This window comes from Sardina pilchardus, chromosome 17, assembly GCF_963854185.1.
Source record: "Sardina pilchardus chromosome 17, fSarPil1.1, whole genome shotgun sequence".
Taxonomy (NCBI): Eukaryota; Metazoa; Chordata; class Actinopteri; order Clupeiformes; family Clupeidae; genus Sardina; species Sardina pilchardus.
This window is the reverse complement of record NC_085010.1, coordinates 20,483,958-20,502,887: the sequence shown is the minus strand read 5'-3', so window position 1 is coordinate 20,502,887 and position 18,930 is coordinate 20,483,958. Positions and strand designations below refer to the sequence as shown.

Here is an 18,930-nt window from a genome sequence, read left to right as displayed (position 1 = left end):
GTGTGTGTCTGTGTGGTGGTGGAAGTGTGCGTTTGCATTTGTTGTAGGCACTGTGTGTGTGTGTGTGTGTGTGTATGTCAGTCTCTGCACGCATGTGATAAGTGTGTGTATGTATACACAATGTTGTGTGTGTGTGTGTGTGTGTGTGTGTGGTGGGGGTCTGCAGTGCCGCCTGGTTGAAGATTGGAAGCAGCAGCAGCAGTGGCGGCGGCAGCAGGCAGCAGGCGGGCGCTGGGTCGAGCATGAGAAGCGGCGGCAGGGTATTTTCTTTTTAAAGCCCTTGTGGTCAGCCGGGGCGCTGCCAAGTTGGCAGGCGCAGCACGAACCTGAGCCCAGTGTAAGCTGCCGCTCTGCTCCGCCGCGCTGTTTGACATCGCAGAAACACTCTTTATAATCACCCCAGGACTCCCGCTGGGGGAGCTACAGAGAGGGGCGGGGGGGGTGGGGTAGGAGGGGGGGGTTGGTGAGGTCAGTGGCCCTTGGGGCTCTGGCGAAAGTGTCCCACGAGTACCTGCGTGGAGGCGGAGGTGAAAGGTCGGGCTTGCGGCGACTACCTGAGGCAGCGGGAGGAGTGTGTGAAGTTCTCACCTGCACATGTGGTACATCCCACTTAGTTCGCTCAAACAAACGGTTCTTTTAGTGTCGAGACGCTTTGTGCACCTTACATCTGCTGCCTTCCTCACAAACTAGAAGCTTCTGGAAGTCGACATCCACCAGACACGGTTCTCACCTGCACACGCATGCCCTCAGTCTACACAACCAAAGTGCTGTTCTAGGGAGGAAGCACTTTTTGTATTTTTTGTACCTAGTATCCAACTTTCTAGGAAATTAACAATTCCTTTCCTTTTCTTCTCTCTCTCTCTCCTCTCTCTCTCTGTCGTTCTTTCTCCTCCACACAGCCCCGACCTCCTTCCTCCTCTTCAGCCAGAAGACGGCCATCAACCGCATGGTGATCGACGAGCAGCAGAGCCCCGACATCATCCTGCCCATCCACAGCCTGAAGAACGTGCGCGCCATCGACTACGACCCGCTGGACAAGCACCTCTACTGGATCGACTCCAAGCAGAACGCCATCCGACGCGCCCAGGAGGACGGCAATCAGGTTAGGCCCCCCCCCCCCCCCCCCCCCCCACTGACCCCAGATCAGCCAAAGCATGTTGTCTTCAGACACACAAATATCCATGACCTTTTGTTGCCATGGAGACTTGTTTACTGTAGTTCTACAGTGTGGCTCATCACAAGGTATCTTGTCACCACCACACAATTTGCAGCCATTATGACTTTAAATGTACTTCACAAAATAGTTGTAGCATAGCCCCAATGCCATCACTAGGTAATTAACAATATAGTGAACAAGTGCAAATTCAGAACACATGAAGGAGTCCCATAACACATGACAAAGTTTGATTGACACTGCTCTCCTCCAATGCCCTCCTTGCAGAGCATGACGGTGGTGTCCAACTCGCTGGTGGGGCCCAACCTGGGGCTGCAGCCGTTTGACCTGAGCATCGACATCTACAGCCGCTACATCTACTGGACCAGCGAGGTGACCAACGTCATCAACGTCACGCGCACCGACGGAACCCGCGTGGGCGTGGTGTTCCGCGGCGAGCACGACAAGCCCCGCGCCATCGTGGTCAACCCGGAGCGAGGGTGAGGCCCCGAGTTTGTCTCTCTTCTCTCTCTCTCTCTCTGGCTCTCTGGCTCTCTCTCTCTCTCTCTCTCTCTCTCTCTCTCTCTCTCTCTCTCTCTCTCTCTCTCTCTCTCTCTGTCTCTCTCTCTTTCTCTTTCTCTTTCTCTCTGTCTGTCTCTCTGTCTCTCTCTGGCTCACTCTGTGGTTGTCCATCATTGTCTTGTCAGCCTCTCTCTTTCTCAGTCTTTCTGTCTCTGTCTATGTCGTTCTTTCTTTTTCTCACAGAGCCAATGTCCTCTTCCGTTTTCTTTTTTTATGTGTTCCTTTGCCGTAAGTTCAACTCGGGTCACCGGCACTTCTTCTTGGAGTATTCTGTCCATCTCTCTCTCTCTCCAGTTTCTCTCTCCCACCGTCTGTCAATCTGTTTCTCTCTCAGTTTCTCTTCCGTCCTCGTTCTTCTCACAGAATGAGCGCCCTGTTCCATTTCTGTTCCTCCTCCTCTGGAGTTCAGCCGGAGTTCAGCCGGAGGTCACCGGTGCTTCCTCTCGAGCTCGTCGGTCAGGGTTATTATTTTTTAAATGTGCGTCTGTGTTTTTTTCGCCACTCGGCGGCCCCGTCCCTACCCCCGCTCGTTTTGTGGCGCAGGGCACGGTGAACGGGCTCGTCGAGAGTAGCCGCCTCGGTGCCGGCCAGGACCTCCTCTCTGACGCACAGAGTCCCGGGGCGCTGAAATCACAGTGTGATTTGGCCAATCTGCAGCTCCTTTCCTCGCCGTGTTGTCGAGCTCCGGCGTGTCGTGACCCCCTTGTGGTCGGAGGGAAAGTAACTGTTGCGGAGCCCAAAATTGCACATGCTCTCCCCACTTCCATGTGCAGACGCTGTGTTTAGGGCCTCGGTGTGGTCCTCAAGAGCACATGCATGGAACGCTCAGAGTCCTTCCAGCTGACACCATTCTTCACCATTTTGTGCTTTTTACTTCAATTGCCCTCTCACCTAACCATGCATTTTCTCTCCTCTCTCTCTCCCCCTTTCTTTCTTTCTTTCTTTCTTTCTTTCTCTCATTCTCTCTCTCTCTCTCTGTTTCTCTCTCTCTGTTTATCTGTCTCTCTCTCTCTGTCTTTCTCACACACACCCCCCCCCCCCCTCTCTCTCTCTCTCTCTCTCTCTCTCTCTCTCTCTCTCTCTCTCTCTCTCTCTGTCTCTCTCTCTCTCTATCTATCTATCTATCTATCTCTATCCCTCTCTCTCTACAGGTACATGTACTTCACCAACCTCCAGGAGCGGTCCCCTAAGATCGAGCGGGCAGCGCTGGACGGCACCGAGCGCGAGGTCCTGTTCTTCAGCGGCCTGGTCAAGCCAGCAGCTCTCGCCATCGACAACGAGGCGGGCAAGCTCTTCTGGGTGGACTCGGAGCTGCGGCGCATCGAGAGCAGTGACCTATCAGGTTAGTCGGCCATATCCACGGAGGAACGTGATTGGTAGGGAAATGGAGGAACCAAAGCCAAAGCACTCCAGTTTGAGTCGGGGGAGGGGGGGTTGAGAGATATAAAACACAACCTAGTGGAAAACTGGATTAGCGTCTCACAGCTTCATATAAAAAAAAGAGAACCCTGACATTAATTTCCTCACTCTTGAACCTAGTCCATTGGCTGCTCAGCTCCAGTCGAGAGGATTGTTTTTATATGTTTTTATATCAGAACAATTGGGTGTTGTTGATGGATGTTGCATGCGAAGGGGCCATGAAGCCGCCGAGGCCCAGTGGTTGTGTGCTTTCTTTGGCCCGGCCGCATGGCAGAGTCCCCCGTATGTGAGGAGCGATGCTCAATTATTATGAATCATTGACACTCAAGCCCAGTCATTTGCTGCGGGTTGAGGAATGGCTGTGTTTTCTAAAGTGTAGACACCATTTTAAGTGCATAATATACATCGCCCCAGACCACTCACGTAAAGTGAAGTGTAATATTGACGTTGGCCTTGAGAAATACTCTCTGCGTGCATGTGTGTGTGTGTGTGTGTGTGTGAGTGATGTGCTCTTGTGCAAGAGGCCAGTGTAAATCTTGAGCGAGGTTAACTCCTTCAGGCCGGGGTCTATAGGGAAGGAGGGAGAGATGTGTTGGGGAGGGATGGAGTGTCTTGTGTTGGGGAGAGATGTGTTGGGGAGGGATGGAGTGTCCGGGTCTGGGTGCTGCACGCTGGTGCTGCACGCTGAGCGCTGGGCAGTGGAGGGGGTGGGGGGGCTGGCATGGAGCCTAGAGTCACAAACATTTCACCAGAGCACCGCCACACACATACAGTAACTTACACACACACACACTCTCTCTCTCACTCACTCACTCACTCACTCACTCACTTTTTTTTAACACTTTATGGACGCGCTGTCCAGATTGGGATCCTGCATTAAAGAGTGTATATGCTTACAGTATACATAACCATATGTAAATGCTTATGGCTACACTCACACTATTATGCATGCACACACACACACACACACACACACACACACACACACACACACACACACACACACACACCAACACAGAGACAGAGATCCGTTGGAATGGCAGTCAGCTGCAGCGGGGTTAGGGAGTCGGCGCGAGCGGGCAGGGGCCCGTGGCAACGTGAGATGCCCGCGCCGTCGCCGGGTAAACAAACAGAGCCGCTAAACGCCAGGCTGTTCCCTCGCACGCTCCGGGCCCACGGGAGGGAGAGCTGGCGTTCTTGTGGTCGGGCCCGTCCGAGGGGGCGCGGAACAGAACACCGGAGCCCCCCCGGGAGGCCCACCACCTCCAGCGGATCACACTCCACCACAAGCATTCCGCTCAGCTGCCTAGCGCGGCATATTTTATTTATTTATTTATTTATTTTATTTGTGTTTGTTTATTTATTTAGTAATTTACTTGTTTGGGTTTCACTTCGCCAGATTTGACTAGATATTATTAACTGTCAACATGAAAAAGGTCATGAGATTGGTTATGTCGTATTTCATGTGTTATGCCACATTTAATGGCTTTTTTGGCTTTATTTGAGCATTTGAACACAAGAGCACAACAGAATACTCTTAAGGCCCTCCTGTCCTGTTGCTACTACCGATGCTGTTTAGTGTTCTTAAATCAGTTTGCTTGACTGTAAGGGGATCTGTGTGGGTCTGTTTTGGAGCCGTTATTATTTCTGGGAATACGCGAGTGTGTGGCCACGGGCTGGAGAGCTCCCGGGCCAACGGGGTGTGTGAGCGATGGCGTGCCGGAGGAAACGACGAGGTGTGTTTTACTCATCTGCATGTGGGTGGCTCCACTCCACTCCGCACCGCGGCTCTGTGGCATCCGCTCACATACAGACGACTTCCACTCTTACTGTGTGTGTGTGTGTGTGTGTGTGTGGTCAGTATGGTCAATGGGTCTGAAGAATTTAGAAGTGATGTTTTTGAAAAGGGAGTGGTGGGAGACATAAATGCTCACAGTTTACTATTGTGTGTGTGTGTGTGTAAGTGTGTGTGTGAGAGAGAGGGAAAGAATTGTCAGCTGTAGACAGTCTGTGCACCAAGGCGTGGACAGCTGCGCCATTCACCAACATTGTCTGGGGGGGTGGGGGGTTTGAGTCAAAGTGCAGACGTCACACTCACCCCCCCAACACACACAACCCCACACACACACACCCCCGTCTGGGGGCCTGGCGTTTCATCACTCGAAAGTCCTATTCTCATCACGCAAGGAAGACATTTCCCCTCTCCTGCAATGCATTAGGAAGTTATGCAAGCCATCTGCCGTTGCCAGTGCCTGTAAATCCATGTCTCTTAGCACAACCTTGATTCCCTCTCCAGATATTCGCCGCTCTCTAACGCTCAGTGTTGTCCTCGGTTGCCCCCCCGGTACATGCCGTGTTCCGCTGCCCAAACTCCCCTCCATCCTCGTCCAACCCCCCCTCCTCCTCCTCCTCCCCCCCCCCCCCCCCCCACAGAAAAGAACACTCCCCCAGCCTGTCTCCTGTCAACAGTTTTCCCTCCTGGTCAGTTTCCATGGTTCCTGATCTCTCCCTTCCTCTCTCCTCTACTCCTCCTCCTCTTCCTCCACCCGTCCTGATTTCCTCCATCTACCTCCTCCCCCACCTTCCTCCCGTCCTGCTCTCTCTGTCCAGGAGCGAACCGGATCGTGATCGAGGACTCCAGCATCCTGCAGCCGGTGGGGCTGACGGTCTTCGGCGACCACCTGTACTGGATCGACCGGCAGCAGCAGATGATCGAGCGCATCGACAAGACGACGCGCGAGGGCCGCACCAAGATCCAGGCGCGCATCGCCGCCCTCAGCGACATCCACGCCGTGCAGGAGCTGGACATGCGCGAATACAGTGAGTTGGCCTTTCACACACACACACACACACACACACACACACACACACACACACACAGAGGAGCTGGACATGCGCAAATACAGTGAGTTGGCCTTTCTCACATGCACACACACACACACACACACACACACACACACCGTACAGGAGCTGGACATGCGCAAATACAGTGAGTTGGCCTTTCTCACATGCACACACACACACACCGTACAGGAGCTTGACATGCACAAAAACAGTGAGTTGGCCTATCTTTCTCACACAGACACACACAGACACACACACACACACAAACCGCACAGGAGACGGACATGCGTGAATACAGTGACTTCGCCTTTCTCACACACACACACACACACACACACACACACACACACAGGAGCTGGACATGCGCAAATACAGTGAGTTGGCCTTTCTCACATGCACACACACACACACCGTACAGGAGCTGGACATGCACAAATACAGTGAGTTGGCCTATCTTTCTCACACAGACACACACATACACACACACACACACCAACCGCACAGGAGACGGACATGCGTGAATACAGTGACTTCGCCTTTCTCTCACACACACACACACACACACACACACAAACACGAAGGGAATACCCCTCCTCTTACCCTTAAATCGTTTCACAAATGTTAACTAATTAAGCTGAACTAAACTGGAGATAAGCACACACACACACACACAAGAAGGGAATACCCCTCCTCTTACCCTTAAATTGTTTTACAAATGTTAACTAATGTAGCTGAACTAAACTGGAGATAAGCACACATACACACACACACACACACACACACATGCACACTCCTTCCATGCAGAACGTTGTCTAGCAGCCATTGACTTTCCATTAGCGTTGTTTGTTTCTTGCCTTGTGTTTTGCAGTCAGCGGAGTAATCAAGAGTTCAAAGGGTGGCTTAGCCAGAGACATAGCAGGGTTGCACATAGCATTGAACATTAGAAAAGGATAATTGCCCCCACACTTGCACTCATACAAACAAGGAAGGATATTACTGTCAATGTTGACAGTTGGCAGGAGACGAAAGAACTGACTTGATCGTGTTGGATGGTGAAGAAAGAACTCCTTGATTGATTTTTTTCCCTTCCTGTGTGTCCTCCCTTCTTCCCCTCTACTTTTCTCAATTCCTCTCCTCTCTCTCTCTCTCTCTCTCTCTCTCTCTCTCTCTCCCCCTCCCTCCCTCCCTCTCTGCTCCCACAGGTAAGCACCCGTGTACGTCTGAGAATGGCGGCTGCTCTCATATCTGCATAGTGAAGGGAGACGGGTCGACACGCTGCTCCTGTCCCGTGCACCTCATGCTGCTGCAGGACGAGCTCACCTGTGGAGGTGCGAAACGCTACTACTCACACTCACACTCACACTCACACTCACACTCACACTCACACTCACACTCACACTCACACTCACACTCACACTCACACTCACACTCACACTCACACTCACACTCACACTCACACTCACACTCACACTCACACTCACACTCACACTCACACTCACACTCTCTCACACACACACACACACACACACACACACACACAGAGAGAGTCCGACACGGACAAGCTTTACTGAACTCTACTTGACCACACCAACTCAGTACACACAGCGGTCACCAACCACATAAACGGTCCTTATCTGACCCTACCCTAAATAATAACAAGCCCGCCATCATGCCAAATAAGCTTGTGTTTGTTTATTTACCGTAGCATCAACACAACCCTCACGTCCTCATTTAGTGTCTCTTGCAGTAAATGTAACACACGTTGAATGACCAATGACTACTGTGTAAGACAATGTCCTCCATCAATAAACTTGAACTTAAATGTGTTATGTGTAAGGCACATTGAATGAGCCCTGTATGTGATGACGTGCTCTGGGAATAAGCTTAAGCTTAATCTTGAACCTCAACTTTGAGTGAAATGTATTCACGGCCGTACAGTGTAGACCTCCCATTGTTTCAAAACACACACAAAAAAAAATCCACGATTTTAGCACAAGTGACACAAATGGTCATTTTTCTCAGAAACGCCTGTTGCGACAAGCGACTGGTTTTGCCGCGGAGAGTCACATATGACGATGTGCTCTGTGAATAAGCTTAAGCTTAATCTTGAACCTGAACTTTGACCTCGAACCTCCTCCTTCCAGAGCCGCCCACGTGTTCGCCGGAGCAGTTCCAGTGCCGCTCGGGCGAGGTGTACTGCATCCCGCAGGCGTGGCGCTGCGACGGCTACCCCGAGTGCGACGACGACAGCGACGAGCAGGACTGCCCCGTGTGCTCCGAGAGCGAGTTCCAGTGCGACAGCCGCCAGTGCGTGGACCTGGCACTGCGCTGCAACGGCGAGGTCAACTGCCAGGACAGCTCCGACGAGGACAAGTGCGAAAGTAAGTAGGGCGCCCCCTACTGGACCAGCCCAGAGCTATAAAGAGAGAGAGTCCGCCACGCGATCAAAAGTTCCAAAAAACCTGCGCTTAATGGCTGAATTGCAGGAGGGTGGGCTGTACTTCTAGATGCTGGAAGGTGTAATCAATTAACTCATTAACTACTGACCAAGAGATTGGCTGTAAACAGTTCCAAAAGTCCCATAATGAGGAAATAGCCTGGAAAAATCATTTTTTCCTATGGAGGTCTATGGGAGTGTCGCCACTCTGTTTTATCTACCGCTCTGGACCAGCCCCCTAAAGACAGCCCAAGGACACATTGGTCAAAAATGTGTTGATCGACTTCTGTAGTATCTAGAGCGCCTGGCTTAGTCGAATTAGCTGAAGTAAAGCGACTATTCTACGAGTTAAATTGTAAGATTTAGGTAACCGTGGGTTTCCACTCTAATTTGACTTTTTCCGTCTTTCCCCTGCCAGTCCGCTGCGCTCCCGATCAGTTCAGTTGTGCCAACGGCCCGTGCATCGGCAAGCACAAGAAGTGTGACCACAACATGGACTGCACAGACAACTCGGACGAGCTCGGATGCTGTGAGTGTTACCAACATTGGGCATGCCTGTGCTTAATTGTGTTCCTACAGCTGAACAGGGAAAACCAAGGCACTGTTATTACTCAATCTGATCAATCGTCATGGAACCCACATACAGATAAAATGCGTATCTGTACGGCAAGTCAGTACAGTTGTGCCGTTATTTGTTGTGCGAATGTACTTGTCGCTGTATACTTTTCTGTACTATTTTGGCTCTTTAGCGTATTCAAACTAGTAAAATGTAAGGTCCATCAGATTGCTAGCGATGCTTGAAGAATGTGTAGCATTAAAGGTTTTGTTGGTGTTCTTCTCCCCTCAGACCCTACAGAGGAGCCCTCGCCCCCGTCCTCCAACACCATCAGCTCCATCGTGGGGGTCGTCTTGGCGCTGTTTGTGGTGGGCGCCGTCTACTTTGTGTGCCAGCGGGTGCTGTGCCCGCAGATGAAGGACGACGGCGAGACCATGACCAACGACTTTGTGGTCCACGGACCCTCCTCCGTGCCCCTGGGATATGTGCCGCACCCAAGCTCGCTGTCGGGCTCACTACCGGGTATGCCAAGGGAACTACATCTCCCAGAATGCATCATTTGCTGCTACAAATCAGTTCCTGTGTCAGGGGAGTCCTCTCCCCAGACAATTTGTTGGGACATTATAGACACTCTACATGCAATCTACATTCTGTGTGATATATTTTTTAGACGAACTGTAGAAATTGCTATACAACTAGCAAGTCTAGATTGAAGTGACGAATATAACATTAGTGTATTACTCCTTAAAGCAGACGTTATGTGTGGAATGTTGGAGGAGTTTGGTCTCACTGCTCCTCTCGCTTGGTCTCTTCCTCTGGGCAGGCATGTCGCGAGGGAAGTCGCTGGTCGGGTCGCTAAGCATCATGGGTGGAAGCAGCGGTCCTCCGTACGACCGTGCCCACGTGACTGGCGCGTCGTCCAGCAGCTCCTCCAGCACCAAGGGCACTTACTTCCCTCCGGTACGCCAACCTCACGCCAGCCTCGACACACGGGCACCTACCCACACATGCAGTCATACAGACATGCACACACCCACGAACAGATGCACACACTCTGGCAGGCAGACACAGACCCACATATAGATGCACACACTCACACATAAGGACAGACACTCACACATACACATATAAACATAAACACAAACACTATCCATACACATACACACACACACACACACACACACACACACACACCAATGCATAAATGTAGTCAGAGATGCTGACTACGTTGGCATCTCTGACCATACAAACTGGTCTCCTTCTTTAATGCCGTGCACCTCACAAATAAAACCTGATGCAAAAACAAACTCCTACACTCGTATGCACTCATACACTGACTCTGAGCCAGCCCACAAAACCTGCCTGTTTTGAACATTGTGCTCCACACGAGACACACACACACACACACACACACACACACACGCGCGGACGGTATTGCAAAGTACAATCATGGGAGGAATATGCTATCCGTAGATGACTCAAACCCACCCAAGAACACAAAATGGGGAGCGTGTTCCTGTGTAATAAAAAGGGGTCGCAATTTCTCTAAACGGTTCCACCTCCCCCGAGCTTTTTTTCGAGTGCTCGTTTATTTTCGCCCGTTCTTTTCTCCCTTTAACGACCCTGCTGATTGCCGTGATGGTGTTGTTAATGTCTGAACCAGCGCCGGCCGCAGTTATCATAGACGGGGGGGCTTTTATGAAATCTCCCATCAGCGAAGCGCTGGTGAAGCAGAAACTATAAAGAAAACTGTGAGAAGATCACTGGAACGGGCGCCCGTGCTTTAGCGCAGCACTTTTAGTCTTTAGCAGTAAAAAATAAATATGTGAAATAAAGCTGACGTGCCATGTTGAATAAAATGATCTGGTGGGAAACCTGGATTTTAACTGCCTTATTGTTCTCTCTCTCTCTCCCTCCCTCTCTCACTCTCTCTGTCTCTCTGTCTCTCTCTGTCTCTCTGTCTCTTTCTCTCTCTCTGTCTCTCTCTCTCCCTCCCTCTCTCACTCTCTCACTGACTTTTTCCAAATCTCCACCTTGCCTCTTTCTCTCCACTGTACTTTATGTTCTTTCTTTCTGTCTTTCTGTCTTTCTTTCTTTCTTTCTTTCTTGTTCTTTTGCTTTGTTTCTCTCTCTCTCTCTCCCACAGATCCTGAACCCTCCTCCTTCTCCAGCCACAGTGCGCTCTCAGTACACCATGGAGTTCGGCTACTCGTCCAACAGCCCCTCCACCCACCGCTCATACAGGTACACACCTCTCCTCAGCACAACACACACACACACACACACCTCCTCAGCACAACACACACACACACACACACACACACATACTCTCACTCTCACTCTCACACGTACTCTCACTCTCACACGCACTCTCACTCTCACATGCACACATACTCTCACACGCACACACACTCTCACTCACACGCACATATACTCTCGCTCTCACACGCACTCTCTTTTGCGTGCACACACACACACACACACACACACACAATCTGTCACGCTCTCAGTACAGACAATCCACTACTCTAACAACACCACCACACCCACACACACCCAGAACCCAGCACCAGGCCACGTGAACCCCCCCCCGCCCGCCCCCCCGCCCTCCACAGTCTTTCAAAACTGTTTTTCAGCTTGTGTGTCAGTACCAAAGGGCTATGGAGCATGTTGAACATGTTTTATGAACTTGTTGATATCATCCGAACTGAAACCACCACCACCACATGAGGAGAGAATAAGGAGTTGTCCGCTCACTCGCTCGCTCCAAGGCAAATGGAGTCGGATTTTGACCACACACGAAACGGTTCAGCGAGATGAGTCAGTCAGTATCACTGCACTGTGTCTGTCTGTCTGTCTTGTCTGACTGGCTGGCTGGCTGGCTGTCTGTCTGTCTGACTGCCTGCCCGTGAGTGTCTATCAGTCTTTGCCTGTGGTGCGGTGAAGGCTGTTGCTGGTTTTTGCAGTTGTCACTCATCCCTTCTGACTCATTCTGGTGCGCGTCCTGGTCGCTGGTGGGCCAGATGGAGTGTGTGAGTGTGTGAGTGTGTGAGTGTGTGAGTGTGTGAGTGTGTGAGTGTGTACACTGGTGCCCATTGCGCCATCAGAGCACCCGCTAAAGCAGTTCAGTGCCCATCAGCCAACCCCCAACACTTGCCAGATGTCTCGCCCACCACTGGTTGGTTTCCGGTGCCCAGCGTCCCTGCTCTTTGCCCTCATGCCAAGCGCACCCTCTCCAAATCAGTGGAATTTGAACATTCTCGATTAATTAAGTCTGGGATTGTTCCCCCTATCTAGAGTGTCAGTGATTTATCTCTGGCGGGCTTGGAAACGTTCAAACGCAAGGGTAGAAGCCATAAGCCAGGATTGCAAACTACTGTTCCAACAGGAAAGCAAGAACATGGTTCCTTGGTGGGACTGCAGAGGTGAACCATAGGAACTTAAAGGGTTCTACGTGGAAAGTCCGAAACTTTCCGCGTAGAACCCTTTAAGTTCCTTCAGTACTGTTTCAAGCTCAACATGCCCTAGGTACTGTATGTGTAGAACCTCAGTCAATTAAGAGTTGTCTGAGAGTGTGAAGGACTAAGTGAAATGTATAATGTGGTGACAAACCCATGAGGATCTTTTCTTGTGTGGCCCCCCCCCCTCCTCCCTTTCATCTGTCTGTGTGTATGCCTGCGTTGCACTACAAGATGCTTTGAGTGAAAACATCTGCGGGGTAACAAAATGCAAATGTGCGCACAAAGTCAAAGCCGCATAAGAACCGCTCCTAGATGTGCAGCCAAAGGAGGGGGGGTGGGGGGGGGGCACTCTTTTCTTTTTCGCCGGGGCCAATTTCCCATAAACCCCCTCTCTCTCCGTGCGCTGAGTAATGATTGTTTAGCCAACAAACCGTGCCTCTCCTCCCTATTGGTGGTCCAGCGGAGAGGTCTGCTGAGGATAGTGTTTATGGACGCCCCCCACTCACACACACACACACACACACACACACACACACACACACACACACACACACACACACACTCTCACACAAGCACACAAGCACACAACTTTGGAAGGGCACTGCTCGTTCCGGAGGTAGATGGCTCCGAGATGACTAACGACGGAAAACCGTGGCCGTTTTTTTTCCCCTGACGCGCTCCATGCGGAGAAATAGTTCTGGTTTTGGGAATGTAATCAGAGCTGTTTTTGGACGGCGGCTCTGTTGTTCGGCTCCTCTGTGAGGCATTCCTCCTGCACATGCAAACGCTTAAAACGCTCACGATTCACCCCCATCCAGCCCCCCCAACACACACACACACACACACACACACACACACACACACACACACACACACACACACACACACACACACACACACACACACACACACAACCCTCTTTCAGTAAACTACACGAGTGCCGTTTCCAAGCAGACCACTGGCCTGTCCTGACGTGGTCTGGTCTGGTCTGCCTCCTCACTGTCCAGAAGTCTCATCACAGACTCGGCGTCTCTTTCCACTGCAAGTTTGGAGACAAAAAAGCCAGAGAGTTTATTTCTTTGTCTTGGTGTTTTGCTGTTTTATATCTTTGTTTAGCCATCACGTTAACACTCAATATTGCGTTGCGGCTTGGGTTGTTTCTGTGTCACTTTTGATCATTCTTATTCAATCTTTTTTATCTTGTCCCCCCCCCCCCCTTCTCTATGCTCCCCACACCAACCCCACCCCCACCCCCACCCTCCTCCACCCAAACTTTAGGGTCTATAGCTATCGGCACTTTGCGCCGCCAACCACCCCGTGCAGCACAGACGTGTGCGACAGCGACTACACGCCGGGCCGCCGCGTGCCCCACCACCACCACCACCACCACCGGCCACCAGGGGGCGGCGGCGGCGGCGGCAGCACGGGCACGGCCGGCTCCGGCTCGGCCGCCTTCGCCAAGGGCTACGCCAGCGACCTCAACTACGACTCGGAGCCCTTCCCGCCGCCGCCCACGCCGCGCTCCCAGTACATGTCGGCCGAGGAGAACAACTGCGAGAGCTGCCCGCCCTCGCCGTACACGGAGCGCAGCTACTCGCACCACCTCTACCCGCCCCCCCCGTCGCCCTGCACCGACTCCTCGTGAGCCGCCTCCCGAAAAAACGCCAGCCCCCCGCTGCACTGCCGCCTCACTGTACATATTAACCCCCCCAACCCCCCACCACCCTCCCCAAAATGGTGCAACTTCGCAACTTCGGACTTTGGTTTTCAAAGAAAAGAGAAGGATAAAGGAACACGTGAAAAAGCGGGGCGAGGGAGAGACGCGTAGGAATGGCGAGAAAGTCCTGGAGCGGACGGGACCCGCCTATCGGACTCGGTAGGAGAATCCTGTACCGCTGCATAAGGAGCAAAGGAGAGGTCATTCATCCAAGAAAAAAAAAAGGTGTTGGTGGGCACACTCTGAGCGGGCAAGACATTTGTACATGTAAAGAGAGAGAGAAAAAAGAAAAACAAAAGCATATTTATATATTTTCTATACAGCGTTTATTGGTTCTGCCATAGAGGTTTGTATTAAAAAAAGAAATTTGTACACTTTGTTTTTATTTTCGTTTTTTTATTTTTATTTGTAATTTTTTTTTTTTTTCCTTCCAACTTTTATTTTTCAAAGAAAAAAAGTTTTATGGAATCCTCACACAATAACGTTGCCTTAATCCATGGGGAAAAACAAAACAAAACAAATTAAACTACCTTCTTTGGAGGCCGAAGGACTCAGAAGCGCACAAACAGAGAACAAATCTAAAGAGCGAATCGAGAGGGGAAAGCTAACAAAAAACAAAAAAGAGCTGTTTTTCTTTTTTCTTTTAAGTAGCCTTTCTGATACCAAATACGTCACACACCAATGTGTAGAGGGATGGAGGGATGGGAGAATTAATGGAGGGGAGAGGGCGCCCTCTGGTGTTGCCAGGCCGCTCCTACACTGTGCCATTCTGCAACAGCGGCAGCCATTTTGTCAGCAGGGTTGCAGTGTGATGCAACCACCAGCCGGGCAAGCTGACACTCAATCACCAAGTGTCAGAGAGGGAGAGATAAGCGTTTTTTTTGTTTGTTTGTTTGTTTGTCTGTTTTTAACCGTGTCTTTTTACTTTCTAGATGATGTTAGTCACTTTTCCCTCATGAGCCATAAGCTGTTCTTTTTTGAAAAAAAAAAAAAAAATGTTTTGAACTGGAATTCAAATTGGAGTCCCAAATCCTGCAAACCATCAGTTCTGGAGCAATAACACAGTGAGTGTGAAGACACTGCTCTGGCTGTGGACTTCAACAGATCTCAAATGTGAGCATTACAATCAAGTGGCAAAAGACCATAGGCAGCACCATGGAAGAGGATGACACCTCATGGATTGTGCTAGTTGCAAAATCTTGAGGTTGATTGTTGGTCGCAGTCCCAACGCACACTTTGTTATTGAAGACTTGTGTGTCGGCAGGTGTTGGTGGTCATCGTCTCCCAAGCAATCAACCAAAACCAGATTTTTGTTTTGTTTTGTTTTGTTTTGTTTTGTTTTGTTTGTTTGTTGTTGATTTGCTTTTTTTGTATTACTTTATTACTTTTCCTTGGAGTGCTGGATTACAAATCTTGTGACTTTATCCGGTGGGCCAAGCACCTCACGTTCCTCGCAGCATCCCTGTCTCTCCGACCTGTTCGCTTTTTCTGTCGACTTCACCTTGATGAAACAGTGTTGTTGTTTTCTTTCTTTCTTTTTTTTTTTTTTTTTTTTTTTTTAATTCATCCAATCCATGAACAAGTTCTTGTGCCTGACCGAGGTTTTAACAGTTGGTTTAGTCGACTCGTGGGCTGTTTTTCAAGGGGAAAAAGAGAGAAAGGAAAAACTAAGGCAATCAGTGCCCAGTGGAAGAATCAAACAGAAAAAAAACATTTTAATATTTTTATACCACATATTGTGTAGATATCATATTTATAAGCTATAAAGAAAATCATTGTAAATCTTCTCATGGTATCCTTGCAGTGCTTTTTTGTTCATACTCTCCTCCAGTATATTCTGCAGTCTATTTTTCTACTCAGAAAAGGTCTGTCTGTAAAGTATGAAGACAATCTGCGATGGACCATTCTGTCGTGATTTTACATATCCGCGTTTATCTGTCTCGTCGTGGCCCACAACCTTACTGCATGGGTGTCATCAGCTCAAGGGACCGTTGTGCCAAAACCCAATTTGTACAATCCTTAGACCAGTTTCTCTCTCTCTCTCTCTCTCTCTCTCTCTGTATTTCTGTCTCTCTCCCTCTCTTTGTCTCTGTCTCTTTGCCTTTCTCTCTCTCTCTCTCTCTCTCTCTCTCTCTCTCTCTCTCTCTCTCTCTCTCTCTCTCTCTCTCTCTCTCTCTCTCTGCCTCACCAATCATGCATGTGTGAGTGGGTATATGGAAATTTCCAAGGGCCATGTCTTTATTGTGAGATTGCTATCTGAATGTGGCAGCCTTTTTTATTCTAAATACTGCAGCTGTAGGCCATAGGTGACTGCATTGTTTGTTGCCATTGAACGGGCTGCAACACCTGATGAGCTTTCGTACCTCTTTTTTTTCCCTCATTTCGTTTTCGTTTTCGTGTTTTTGTTTTTGTTTTTGTTTTTTGTTTTGTTTTGTCCTCAGAAACTGGACTTGATTAATGCGTTGACCCAACAATCCTGCCTTTCCTATCTCTGCCCATTCTGCCCTTCCTCTATAGTGTGTGTGCCTGTTGTTGTTTACGTTGGTCGATTGCTCGTTTGCGTTGTTGTTTTTGTCGTCGTTATTGTTGTTTCTGTTACATCTCCTTTTCTTGTCGGACTCGTCTTGGCATCGATGCTCTGCTCTTCAGAGAGTATTTCCATTTGGTCTCGTTATAGCCACGCCCACCTTCATGTGCGCCTTTGGCTCAGTCTAAGTGAGAGGGGCTTGATGGCCCGAGATGAATACATACCTGTATTTGCCATTTAGTAGACATTGTTTTTCACTGTCTGCTTCATGCAGAGGTGTGGAATTTTGAAAGGGTGCATATGAAATGAAGAGGTTTTTGGCAAGTAAAGGCCAGGCGCAAGCATAAGGATTGGATACCTGAGCATTGGTCAGGGAGCATTGGACTGCTTTTGTGTTGGTGTGTTTTCTTTGTTTTTTGTCTGAGACCGGTTTCTCATTGGTGTAGGAGAAGCCATCTATGTGGCCACTATTTTCGTATTTTTGTGTCGTTTTTATTTTTAGTAGGAGTAATCAAAAGGCATCACGCCAGAGATCTGGCTGCCTCTCCCTTTCTGTTGCCAGTCTCCAGGGTTTTGTTTTGGACTTTTTTTCTCTTTTTTTTTTTTTTTCAGCTGGAACATCCACATCACTAAGTTTTGCTGCTGTCAACCACCACCAAAAATGACTTCAGATCAGTTTGTGGTACAATCATTAATATAAGGTGTGTGTGTGTTTGTGCTAGCGAGCGTGTGTGCGAGCGTGTGTGTGTGTGTCTGTGTGTGTGTAGACATGTCTCCCAAAGTCCCCCCACCCACAGCCCCGACCCTGACGACCCTTTAAACATTTTTGCAAGGGCTTCTGGGTACAACCTGAGAGTCATTGGTCGGTTGACCACAGTCAGATCAAACCAGCATTGCCAGGAGAGGTTCTCATTTTCCTAAACTGCACTTTACAGGAACTCCTGCTTAATTACAGGTACAACGAAACGCAAAACTGAAAGAATGTGTGAGTGTGTTGTGATTGTGTGTGCGTGCGTGTGTGTGCACGCTTGTTCTGAGTGAGTGATTGTGTGTGTGTGTGTGTGTGTGTGTGTGTGTGTGTGTGTGTGTCTCTTAAGAGTGAGAGACCGAAAATCCCATCAAAGTGCTGCCAACTTAACTCTTGGATGTATGTATCATGGTGTCTGCGAAATGAAATGTAGTATATACACACAAACAGAACGAAACTGGCATCCAAAGGTGTGAAATCATCAGGATAGTAAGCACTGCATCCGTGGGCCGAGCTGATTGGTCTGCTCTCTTCAGCTTTAGCATTTGGAACTGGACAAGTTGAGGATTGGGAGAAAAAAAAATGTAAAAGTGGCAGACGAGTGCTGAAAAAAAACGATTTGGAAAGCTTGTGACGGAAGTGGGTGTCGAGGGAATGAGAAGCGAGTCGCCGTAAGTTGTTTTGTTTCGCTGGAGTAGCCTAGCCGTGGGGTAAACCGTACAAAAAAGCACTTTTAGCTCCACCACGTTGGCAGGGCTACTGTGGCATCTGAGGGAGGGGAAACAGTGGGAGAAATAAAGTCGGTTTCGAATCGAAGAGTCGGTCACTCATTCATTTTTATACCATGGTGCTTTGCAAGGATGTTTTTTCAAGATGACCAACATTTGGTTAGTCATGCATTTAATTTCCACTAACTATTTTGTACATTGATCGCTTTACATGTAAAACGTTGTATAAAACAGACTTGTACAGCCCATTCAATAACTACTATAAGCTGTTGTAACAAATGAAATGTTGATTTTTTTAATAAAAATGAGTGAACTTTTATGATGTATAGTAGTCTTTTGAATTTTGTCTTTTGAGTCCTCACCTCACAACCTCACAAAAATGACATACCATAAAATATGTCCAGACCGAAACTTTGATTCCATAAAACTAGTCCTACCTAAAACTGTCAAGCAAGCTGATCAGTTAATACCTATTCTAGGATGCTTGGATGTAAGTGGAACTTGAATGGATACACTACTTCGATAATACAAACTATTTCCTCTATTCCACTATTTACGAACCATTTCCAATTGACAATTAATTTTAGTAGTGCTACTGGCCCTCTGTAAAACTGAACTGAACTGAAATAGGGAAATGCATGTATAACACAACTCTTACTGGATACTGAATATAGAACAGGGTTTTTGAAAGTATTTAATTTGAGCAGCATTCACTTGTCTATTCATGGGTTTCATCAGGTCCCTTTCCACAGGTGTAT

The 18,930-nt window shown here is 49.1% G+C and overlaps 1 protein-coding gene across 2 annotated transcripts in view; it reads left to right on the top strand.

The window, feature by feature from the left end:
* The window catches only part of lrp6 (low density lipoprotein receptor-related protein 6), a 75,531-nt gene extending 57,040 nt beyond the window's left edge, over positions 1 to 18,491 (top strand). The window contains exons 13-23 of one of the 2 annotated variants that reach the window (XM_062517795.1): positions 900 to 1,102; positions 1,442 to 1,653; positions 2,887 to 3,077; positions 5,765 to 5,974; positions 7,201 to 7,326; positions 8,143 to 8,379; positions 8,854 to 8,964; positions 9,283 to 9,513; positions 9,815 to 9,951; positions 11,138 to 11,235; positions 13,740 to 18,491. In XM_062517795.1, coding sequence (XP_062373779.1) covers positions 900 to 1,102; positions 1,442 to 1,653; positions 2,887 to 3,077; positions 5,765 to 5,974; positions 7,201 to 7,326; positions 8,143 to 8,379; positions 8,854 to 8,964; positions 9,283 to 9,513; positions 9,815 to 9,951; positions 11,138 to 11,235; positions 13,740 to 14,097 — 2,114 coding nt within the window. In that variant the 3' untranslated portion in view covers positions 14,098 to 18,491. Of the gene's footprint in view, positions 1 to 899; positions 1,103 to 1,441; positions 1,654 to 2,886; positions 3,078 to 5,764; positions 5,975 to 7,200; positions 7,327 to 8,142; positions 8,380 to 8,853; positions 8,965 to 9,282; positions 9,514 to 9,814; positions 9,952 to 11,137; positions 11,236 to 13,730 lie in introns of both variants that reach the window. The other variant, XM_062517794.1, reaches the window with a different exon arrangement.
* The last annotated feature ends 439 nt before the right edge of the window (positions 18,492 to 18,930 follow it).